Genomic DNA, 11,347 nt, shown 5'->3' with positions numbered 1-11,347 from the left:
GTGATGTATCCCAAGGAAGTGGAAAGGGGCAAATTATCTGGAGGACTTCTAGGGAAGCCTCATCCAAATATTTAAGGTTGGATCTGGACCCTTCCTCAAGCTACCTTAAATTTCAGTAAAAACTGAAACTTCAGGCAGTTTCATTACTCCTGGTACTGAATAGGTTGAGTGGTGATTACTACTGGTGATCTGCCCCTGAGAAGAGGTAGTTTCCTGTGTAAGGATGGGAAAGCTTACAGCTCTTTCAAAGACATCAGTTGTAATATCATAGCTTAATAATAGCAATGTTACTTTTTAACAATGGAGGAAATAATTATGTGAAAAGAGAGACTTCCAGACTACTGATCCACATATTCAAAATACGAAATTCTGCTTTACTTTGGCCCCATTGCGCATCAGGAAAGAGATTTAATGACATGATCACATTTTTGCTGATCATATTGAATTTTGAATTAAATCAGGGCTGTGCAGCCAAATCAACTATTGTGTATATTGTCCTATTTCACTTGGCACACACACATAGGCACATATGTATGGATGTATGTGTGCATACACACACACACACACACAAACACACACACAAACACATTTTTTCAAGTACATGTAGCAAGTGTGTCAGAACACTACAAGAAAAGAAAGAAATCTCTTGAATAATACAACTGAACATGTTGGAGTTAACCATAGTCAAATCCTACTCATGCTCCACAGTGTTTAATGAAGGTTCTGCAAATTACATTGATTCGATTTTTATACTTGTCATGTATTTTCCTCTTATTTTTCTGGCACCTCTCTCAGTTCACTGTTGAAATGTTGAATAATGACAGATGCTGATAAAATCAGTGGAAACTAAGACGTGCTACAAAATGCTGAGCCTTTACTGACCTCGCCATGTGAGGTCTTAGGTTCCTTACACTGGACACTGAATGGGTGTTTTTGTAATTTTTTCCTGTGTGTCAAGTTCCTGACTGCAAATATGAAAAATACAACACCACTGTCTTAAAAGTTGTAGCAAAAATTAAAATTGGCTAATATTAGTGCAACTTACATATTTTGTACATTTAAGATAGTGAGAAGTATAACATCCAATTTCCATTTCTCTTGCTCTAGGATTCCTATGATTGCTTCTAACAGTTATCCAGGTTTTCCTGGTTTATCACCAGGTTTACAAGTTCACAAGCAGTTCTGGGTTTTGTGCTCTGAACCTTAGAAATTTCTATAAACTCCTAGTATGACTGTAAGTCAATGCAGCACCACAGTGGTTATAAAAAAAATGTAATTAATTCAAAGTTGTAAGTATGCTAAAAATATAAACTACATAAGCACTATACCGACCTATTTTTTGCCTATAATTCAATTTTTTTTGTTTTAATTGAGAAATGGTAACTTTTTAGTCCTTTTATAGCAATGGGATCTGAGCTAGAAAGGCTGACAAAACAGAAATCAAATGTGAAAAAGCCTACAGGAAAAGTATTCATTTTAATATTGCCTAAACATTTGAAAGTGAAAATTAATTTCAAGTTTGCAGTACTGTGAAGGTGCAAGCTGAACAATTGTCACTAAAGGCAGCTGCAAAACTGTTCAAATCAGTGAGGTTTTTTTCTAGGATATGTTACAAAGATAAATGATAATTCTAGCTCAAAGGAAAATAGTGAAGATGCTGAATCCTTCCCCAAATCAGACACAATTTATCTTTTAAAAGAAGTAATTTCTTATCTCTGTAGGAAAGATATCTGCTGTAACGCTTTGATAAGGTAGAATTTGAATCTCTTTTCTCATAAACTAGTTCTATGACTGAGTTACAGAATAGTTACAGAAAGAGCCTGTAGTAATCCCCAGTTCAGAAAACTGACCTCTTTGAAGTCCTTTTGTGTTGCACAGAAAAGTAATTTTTAAAGTACAAAAGGGGAAGTTCAAATAACACTGAGGTAAACTTGAAAATTGCTAATAACTTCAGTAGAGCTAGGCTATAATCTAAAATATTAGGAATTGTACCTCAGGTTGAAAAGTCATAGAAACTTACTAAGAGCTAAAAGAAAAAGAATCAAATTTCTTCTAGCTCTATGGATACACACTTGATTTGGACATATCTAATTCAGGGTATGATGTGTAAATCCTAGCTAAAATAGGTGGGATTACTCATTCAGACAAAAAGTGGCTTTGTGCATAAGTGCTGCAGGACTAAATTGTTACTGCAAATAGGTTTGGTTTTTTTATATTCCTCTCCACTTCTGAGAATTAATACCGTAAGAAAATACTTTCTATTTACACAGGCCTATCAACATAGCATGCTCTGCTTCAGGTTAATTTAAAAATTCAATTCCCTTAAGTAGTTTTGACAGTGGCCCAGGCAGTTTCCTGAAGCATTTACAGTAGGTCTCTGTCTGGTTTCTTGTATGAATCTTAATAAAGATCCCAGAGTAGATTTTGAACTCAGTCCAAAGTTCTGTATATTCTGAAATCTTTGATGAATAAAGTGTGTGCTGGAAGATAGATATTTGTTTTCTATTTTCTACCTGATGAGAAAAAAATAACTTCATAAGAAACCTTCTGGCATGTTGGGCCTTATCCAAAAGCTTTCAGACTCTGCAAGAATCTCTGCTGGTTTTAATAGTCTTATGTATTGAAGAAACCCTAGTCGCAAAGCCCGTCAGTGAATCATCAGGATGTTTAACCACACAGTAATTCACATGGGAAAGGACTGCCATTGCAATAGTATTTTCACTCTTATGATATGATGATTTTTACCTTAAATCACATTAGACATCTTACTTAAAGAATCAATTTTGGATACTATGTGAATGGTCTGAAATTAGCATTTAAAAAGATTTTGTGCAATTTAATATCCACTAAACAGAACAAACTGTAATAGAATGATATATTTTATCTTAATAAGGAGTAGGTTACTGTAAGGACTTTGGATCAGATTAAGGATCAGTGTCTCCTTTGATAAGTGACCAACAAGGGCCCTAAAGTCACTTCATAACCACTTTTTGTGATTTGGAGAGGAAATACATTGTTATGCAAACCTCTAATACACACAGTCAGGTATATATGGACACCAGCCCATCAGACACTGTGAGTTATGTTAGAAACAGCTTAGAAAATATTGTGATGGAGTAAAACATTTGCTGTAACTCAGAATCCTAACTAGCTCCATGCTCTTCTGTGCCCGCTTCCATTACAGTTCTGCACTATGAGCTGACACACAATGCCCTATTACAAGTGCTGCTCCATGGCTATAACAGACTTTTGTACACCTGCACTATTCATGCTCAGTGTTCTGCCTTGCTTAGCATTGCAGAAGCTCAGGGAAGTTTGATGCCTGGTTTTATAAATGTTGCTTTATTGCACCGTAGAAGTTATAAGGAAATGTAAACACAAGATCAGAGCTTTGGTATTTGTTTCTTTATCTAGCTGGTAGAGTTCATTTGACAGAAGTAACTTTTTTAGAGAGCATGAATAAATAAATCACTACTCCAACCTCTGCAACAATAACTGTGTTTAAAAAATAAAATTCAGGGCTTTTTTTTTTATACCTCAACTGACAGAGCAATGGCAATCTTACCAGCTGTTTACCAGTACACTTGTACCTCTAAACACTTCTATAGAATTTACAGATATCTGTTCTTAAAATTAAGCCCATTAGTAAATGCTTGTAAATCCTCTTTTGCATAGTGTGGCTTCTGTGAGGAAAGCATTGCCGTTTACTCCTACTCTTGTTATAAAATGTGGGATATATAAAAATTCTCTTAAGAAAGGATGCTCTTTTATGTTTGATCTTTGTATACTTTCAAGACTAATAAAGAAGAAGGGAGATGTAATCCTTAAAACAGCTAGCAGCCAAAAAGCAAGCTCTAAGTGATGTCTGTGTGTTAGAAAAGCAAATTAATTGTTGGTGCAATTACATTGTTAATGTTTAGGGCTTGATACACTTCAGTGATCTCAGACCTAGGGGGAGGTAAACAAAGCTTGGGGAAAAGGATGTACCACTGACAGTGGACACAAAGAATGAAGAATTTATAGGACACACGGACATTCGGCAGAACTCCCAAGGTAAGGAGGAACCAGTAAACCCAATTCAGCAATTGTGCTGAAATCAGTTCCAACTTGATAAAAGGTAATTCCAGCAGAGGGAGATCACAACTACTGACTCAAGGGACCACCAACCCAAGAAATCCACTAAATCAAAAGAAGGCTGAGCATACACACTGATTAGCATGGGAAATGAGAAATCATTAGCCAATAGAGGATAAAATACAAATTAATAAGAGAACTATGGAACTTGTAGACGATGAACACTAATTCCTTTGTTTGCTAAAATGTATAAATAATAAAAAGTTTTGATATTTGGTATGCTTGATTTGTTGAATACCGCTGAGCACCCAGGCTTGCACAACTTTGAAACAAGTAGTCAGTGTCTCTCTTGAGTGTGCAGTTATTGGCTTGTTGCACACTGGGTCATGAAGCTGGTTTTTGTAGACAACACTCTGAAGATATCGAAGCCTCCCAATTCAGCTGTGCTTGGTAGCTGCTATGAGCTCACAAATTTGGTGGAGCTGTAGCTGTGCTGCACCTACGGCAAGATGAACCTGTGACCCAAGCACAGCTGAAATATGGCAAGCCTTGGCCCTTCCAAGAATTTGTCCTCAGATCTACCACAAACAGATATAAAATATACAACAGAGAGAGGGTACCTACAGGAGGGAAGGCATGCTTCTGTTGGGGTGGTGAGGCTATGTTTTTTTAGAATCACTGTCGTACCATCTTCATCCTTGTTCAATAAACTTTTTATTTCTGAAGTTCAGTAATTTATGACTTCCTTTGGCTGACCAGAGGGGAGCAGGCAGAGGGGTGCATACCGCCCACACTCAGGAGGGTGTCAGGATCCCTGAGATGCCCCACGCCAAGGCTTTGGTCCTAAGCTCTGGCTAGGGTCTCGATGACCTGGTCTGATCATACCGGGTCGCTGTAGGCCTAGCCCCCGCCCTCCGTGCTACAGCCCCGGCGGCGGGCAGGCGTTCCGTAGCTGCCCGCGGAGCCAAGCCGGCAGGGATTCCTCTCGCGTCTTCCGAGCGTACCCGTTTCCTGGCCGGGTCCTGGGGACGCCTCCAATCCCGCCATGGCGAAACTCCCTCGGTCACAACACGGCACAAGCCAGTCCGACCAGGCGCCGCCGTGGGGCGGTGCGGCAGCGCACATGTCCCGGGCCCGCCCGCCCGGCAGGCACCGCCCCCGCCTCCGCCCCCTCCTCGGCCGGACACCGAGCGGCGCGGCGGGGCCTCCCCGGCTGCTGCCACGGCGCTCGGCTCCCGCCGCCCGGCGCGGGGCAGCGCTGCCGCCAGAAAGCGGCCCGGCCGCCGTGCACCCTCCTGCCGCTGGGCATGAGCCCCGGCTCCCCCGGCGGCCGCAGCGGTGCCAGTGGCGGCGGCGGGCGGCGGAGGAGGCGGCGGCGGCGACGGAGGAGAGGGGGGGCCCCGAGAGCGGCGACCTTCGCAGGGAGCTGCCGCGGCGGGAGATGCGCTTGCTCCCAGCGGCGCCAGGAGCAGCATGTTCACCGGTGCCGACAGCGCTAGCATCACGGCCGGGCAGCCCGAGGCGACGGGGGCCGCCACCCCCGGCCCGCTGGGCTCGCACGGCCCCAGCGGCGAGGCGCGCCGCCGCAGCGCCCCGGCGGCCGCCGCTGTGGTTGGCGGCGGCGAGGAGGAGGCGGCGGAAGACGAGGAGGACGAGGATCCCGGCTCATCCCGCTTCGTGCTGGCGGCGGGACTGGGGCTTCTGGCTGTGTCCGTCGTCCACCTGGGGCAGGAACGGGCCGAGGCAGGGGGCGGCGGGCCGCCGTGTCTGGCGCTGCTGCTGCTCCGCCTCGCCCTCTACGTGGGCTGCGCCGCCGCTGCCGCCGCGCTGGGTACCCTGATCGTCCTGATGTGCCGCGGCCGCCGCCGCCTGCCGCCGCCGGACTTCGCCGCCGTCGCTCCGGTCCGGCCGGTCGCGGGGGTGAGTAGCGGGAGGGGAGCGGAGCGGAGCGGGCGGTGGCCGAGGCGCGCCCTCCCTGCCCGGCAGCGGCGGGGGGTGGCGCGGCCCTCGCTCCGCCGTGGAACGCCGCGCCACCCGAGCCCGGTGTCCTGCTGTCCTACCGCGGCCGCAGGAGCCTGCCCGCACTCGGGCAGGGTCTGCTCGGCGGGGCTTTAAAAAGTTGTTGGAGGATAGCAGGCGCACCGGAAAAATCAACACTTTGCTCCGAGGGAGACCTCCGGATTGCGGGAGTGCTCGCAAGGTGGTTCACTGTGTTCGCTCCACGGTGGCTGTGTGTCAAATCCTTTTCTGCTCCTCCTATTGAAATGTCACTGGTAAAAGAGGCAGCTGAGTGTTCCTTTAATGCGTTCTCTGAAGTTGGACAGCTTCAGATAGTGTTATCGTAGTGCCATTTTGTACTCAAGCCGTTGCAGAGCTCTGTGCAAAAGGGAAACAATTTCGTTTTCTGTACCTATTCCAAAATGTACTCGTTTACGAGCTCTTCGTAACTCACAGCTTAGTATTTTTCGGGTTCTTCTGAATGGGACTGGTAGCAGGAGACATTTGGAAACTTTCCTCCTATCCACAACCCTGTTCCCCATCATTCAGTGCTTGGGAGCCGATCCTAGATGAGCCTGAAAAACTACTTCTGAAAACTGAGAATCTGCCCGCACTCCTGCTTTGCCATGGGTCACGGGGATGTGGTGTTTAATGTTACAGCTGGCGACTCCAGCCTGGAGTCTCGGCCCCTCACGGCGACTTGTAGGTGTTAACACATGAACTGCTGCAGCGGTAAAAAGTGTAAGTGCGGTTTCCCTTCTGTAGTGTCAGAGAGCACTCTGAAAAGGAAAAGGAAGGGAATTTGTGTCACCTGGGTGTGCAGCCTAGCTGTTCTGGTAACCCAGTTTGTTACATTTAGTACACGTCCGCTTCTCGGCCGCGGTTAGTAAGTAACGCTGTCACGTGTTTCTGGGGCTGCAGTCCGTGCAGCTGAGTTGGCAGAGCAGAGAACCTAATACAAATCACTGGCTGATACATTGTCTTTCTGTCTTTTCAATCAGATTGCTAACAACGTGTAGTAATGGTTTATTCCTTCATTCGTTGACCTAGGGAGAGAAGGAGCCTGTGTTTGGGAGCAATATGCTTTTCTTGGTCTGCATTTAATGGAAACTGGCAGAGTAGTGTTGCCAGCCGGGATCATTTGGCCAGGGGTTGTTGAATTCAGTGAATAATACAACTTTCAAAGGTGCATTCAGGATATATGTGTTTGTCTTACTGGTAGAATTTTTTTAAACATCGTCTTTGCTTTGAATACTCAAGATCATACTCAGCTTTCTGAAGAAAGTGAAGAATAAATAATGTGTGTGAGCATTAAGGAGGGAAGTAAGAAAGTGTAATGCAAAAAGTGATAAGCAAAAGGTGGGTACAGCTAGGGATAGTTCAGCTGGTTTTTGTCAGAGGAGTGCTAGGTACACAGATGTGTGTTAGGTGCATAACCACCTTCTAGTAAAGGACTACATGCTTTTGTTTTTAGCCATACAACTATGTTACACCAAACAGAAAAAATATGTAAATGGATCAATTGATCATCAAAACAATTCCTATTGCTTTGAGATTTACAAGAATAAATGTTTCAGCGTTAATGCCATAGCTCCAGTGGCATTTATCTACTTGTATACTTATCTGAACATTCGAGTGAGTTAACTTACTTTTACACAGTACCAAAAAGATCTATACATAAACTTAGCAATCTAAATCTCCCTGCTGCCACAATAAGGATCAACTTTCAGATTTGTGAAACAGCCAATTTAATTTGGGAAGCCAAGATTTGAAGAAGCAAGAAAGATTCATTGCTTTCTTTGGCTCCTCCTTTGTGAAAAATGTAAGCCTACTGAAAAACATAAACTTACAGAACAGCAGTGAAACTAGAACTGTCCAGAAAACAAATAGCCACTTCTGTTACTGTACCATCTGCACTTTCTTTTTGTGATGTGTTACTGTGCATTTCTCTTGAGAATGTTCTCCTGTTTTGTTCATCCGTTGTATTTGTATATATAAATAGTGCACACCTGCTGTTGCGTTGTGTGGTCTAATTTGTAGTGGTTGCATTTATTGCAGATCTATGGGATGTGTTTGTTGTTTCAGAAGGGAATTGAAATTTTGTATTTAAAATTCAGTGGTAAGGCAGCAGTACCTGCTAGAACCCTTTTCCCAGGATTATTGTTACTCTCTCTCTGATGCCGTTCAGTTTTTTCTTTCCTCCTTCTTTGTACTGTTCCCAAAAGTTTACTTACATGAAAGGGATGTTGAAAAAAGGAGTGAGTTATTTTACCCTTTCTATTTAGAAGATGTAATGCCAGGCATCTTAATTGGGTTTCTCATACCTTCAATTTATAGTTCTGTTGATTTCTTTCTGGTATCAAGTGGCTTCAGCATTGCAAAGCTTCTTGAAGAGTTTTTCTGAACCTGATTTTGTATATGTGTAGCAAACTTTATAATTGGAGCTTCAGCAACATGTAGGTGAAGAAAATAAAATTGTCTAGATAGGCAGTCTGTAGAAATGTAGGCCATTCACTAAAGCTACCTGATATAGTTAGTCTTTTCATTTTACATCCTTTTGCATTTACACTGCTTTTTTATGATTCGGTTGTTACTCTCATGTTTTTCATAGAGCGTTATGATCCTTTTGTCTTTTCTGGGAGCAAATAGTAGGATGACAGTAAAGCTGTAATTTTTTCAGCCTTGTTTTTTCTTTTCCTAAAGAATAAGGAATAACTATCTGTTGACCTAATAATTGAAAAAATGTAAGGTAAAAACCTTATTATGACTGGCATCCCACTCTTCATGTGTTTTATGTTCAAAATTTAGACAATTCACTTTTCATTCTTTGGGTGATTTTTCACATTGGGGTTAACAAATGAGGAAACAGTAAGTATTCAGGAATAAATATTTGCTCTAGTTGTAGTCAGACTCAGCTCTTGGAAAGCTACTGGGAGTACTCTTGACCAACTTCAAAGGGAAGTTGAATGAAGTCCCTCGTGCTGTGCTGAATAAAGGGAGTTTTCTGTATGTTCTCAATTCAGCAACTACTTGGCATGTGAGAGTTCAATGCTGTTGATTTTCATGGACCTGTTCATGCAAGTGAGGATTATGAGTGAGGAAGTGCAGTGTTGCAGGTTTGGACTTCAGAAGAGCAAGGTACATATATATATATTTTTTAATTTTGTTTGAACTTGCAACTAGAGAAGCCATCTTCCTGAATGTGAAGGTGTGCTTTGCCCATTTTTTGTGTAACTCCTTTGTGACTTGAAAGGTGAAGACCTCCTCCTGAAGTCAGGTATCTCAGAAAAAACATTTGAAATCTGCTGAGAATTGCATATCAAGCTGGGTGACTTACATCCCCATGATAAATTGTGCTTTCATTGTATTTTTTCTGTAGGTGACAGCTCTGTTCATGGAAACTATCTGGGCAGTGTCCTGACTTCCACATAAAAATCTCTGTTTTGTTGCAAGAGAGGTGTACAGGCAGCTCATAATAATGTCTTAATACTTTAAGTACTTGCAGGTACTGATAATATTGGTGAATAGTTTCTATTGATATTGAAATAATAGGAATTGAATGAGTTCTTGAAATTGTACATTATGTTATTGTCAGTTATTTTTGAGCACTTTACAGGAGTTGTTTTAGGACAAGATGATGTGTGGTGGAGGAGAACAGCAATAAGGCATGAAGATCCAATTGTACTTTAGTGAGAATGTCTGTTTTAAAGGGGATTTTCATTTCTCAAGGACCAGTGGACTTGTTCATAGCAAAGATAGTCCTGGGTTAGAACATGTATAACCCTTCAAAATTCAAGTTTGCTCCCAAAACTTCTTTTGCCTTGTGTCGTTGTAGAGGGAGATGGCTTTGGCGCACGTGAAGAACCATGTTAACCAAGTTAGTGGGAAGGGCAAAGAAAACACTTTTCCCACGTTTGTGTGAGTAGTTTCTCTGCCAAAAAAACTGGCAGAGACAGGGTTTTCTTTTCAGCATAATGTTTTGACTCTGATTCAAAGCAAAAGCTCCAAGTAACAGAGAGTTGGGTTATCAACTTCATATAAATAATGCAAAAAACAATAATTAGTTTATTAAAGTACTGCATTTCAAATTCAGATTAACTGATACTCTGTATAGAGAAGGATCTACATAGTCTGCCTGCAGCACTTACAGAAGGATAGTAAATGTGCTTTTTTTTTCACAGTGAAAAGGGTGTATGGATTTTAATGTCTTATCTTTAGTTTCCTACAATTAAGAGTTGTCAATTATTTTTAGTATTTCTTTAAAACTAATCTCCTGACATATTTGACCACTATTGTTTACTGCAGTTTAATAGCTCTGAATTTTGAGTGAGAGTAAACTAACACTCTCCCTTTCTGGCCCTGAAGCCAAATCACATTACATGTGATCATGTTTTATGTTCCTAAAGGCTTGTTCCATCCTTGAACATGTATTTTTGCCATTAGCGGAGGGGGCATGGGTAAAGCTTTTTTCATTTGATCAGGTTGTCTTTGAAATATCCGGGTTCTGGAACATAGTATTGCTTTTTTATCCAAGCCATAGGAGGATGTGTTGTGGAATGGAAATGGTCCCAATCTTTCAAATGTGATGGCAGCTTAACTGAGGTGGAATATTTGTCGTGGTATCCAAGCTGAGTGCTCTGCCCTTTTGAAGAACATAAGGGAAGCAGAGAGAAAAGACACAGAGTTTTATTTTCCTTCACTGTTGGAGTTTTGCCATGAGATGAAGCTTGTGAAGGTAAGCTTGGAGGAGCCCCAGCAGCTGTGGAAAGCGGAAGGTTTACCATCTGTGGGCATAAATTTCAAGTGGGATGCAAAAGAGTTCTTGAGGTAATAAGTAGTTTTGAGAAGCTGTGAGGGAGAGGAGAAGCTTCCTAACTCCTTTAAATTTTGATCTGTATGCCTTAGTAAGACTTTAAAAGTATTTGTGGTTTTTTCTAAATCTAAAGCCAAGCATGTTCTCTGCACAGGGGATATTTACAGCTCTGATATTGCAGGATTTTTGTAAAAACAATAACGGTCTCTGGTTGTGGCACTTTTGTCACACTTTAGACTGTTTTGGGCTTGCAAGCAGATATTCGGATCTACTGCCAGTCTTTTAATTGATGGGTTGTTTCTGGATTGAAAAGAGAAGATACGTTTGGTGCGTTTTTAACAGAACTCAGAGTCTCTTAAGTTTGTTGTTAGTTCTGTTTCATTTATAGGGAAGTCAACAATGAACCTTTGATCTGGTTGAGTTTACTATTGGGAAAGTCCTGAAATCAAAATAATGAAAATA

At 42.3% G+C, this 11,347-nt stretch overlaps 1 protein-coding gene across 1 annotated transcript in view; it reads left to right on the top strand.

Annotated features, from left to right (window-relative positions):
- Positions 1–5,676: 5,676 nt before the first annotated feature.
- The window catches only part of SNX25 (sorting nexin 25), an 80,762-nt gene continuing 75,091 nt past the window's right edge, over positions 5,677–11,347 (top strand). Inside the window, exon 1 of the mRNA XM_021541976.3 lies at positions 5,677–5,994. Within this exon, the coding sequence (XP_021397651.1) occupies positions 5,923–5,994 (72 nt within the window). The 5' untranslated portion in view covers positions 5,677–5,922. The remainder of the gene's footprint in view (positions 5,995–11,347) is intronic.

This window comes from Lonchura striata, chromosome 4 (assembly GCF_046129695.1).
Source record: "Lonchura striata isolate bLonStr1 chromosome 4, bLonStr1.mat, whole genome shotgun sequence".
Classification (NCBI taxonomy): domain Eukaryota; kingdom Metazoa; phylum Chordata; class Aves; order Passeriformes; family Estrildidae; genus Lonchura; species Lonchura striata.
The sequence above is the reverse complement of the archived record's forward strand: the minus strand, read 5'-3'. Positions and strand labels throughout refer to the sequence as shown.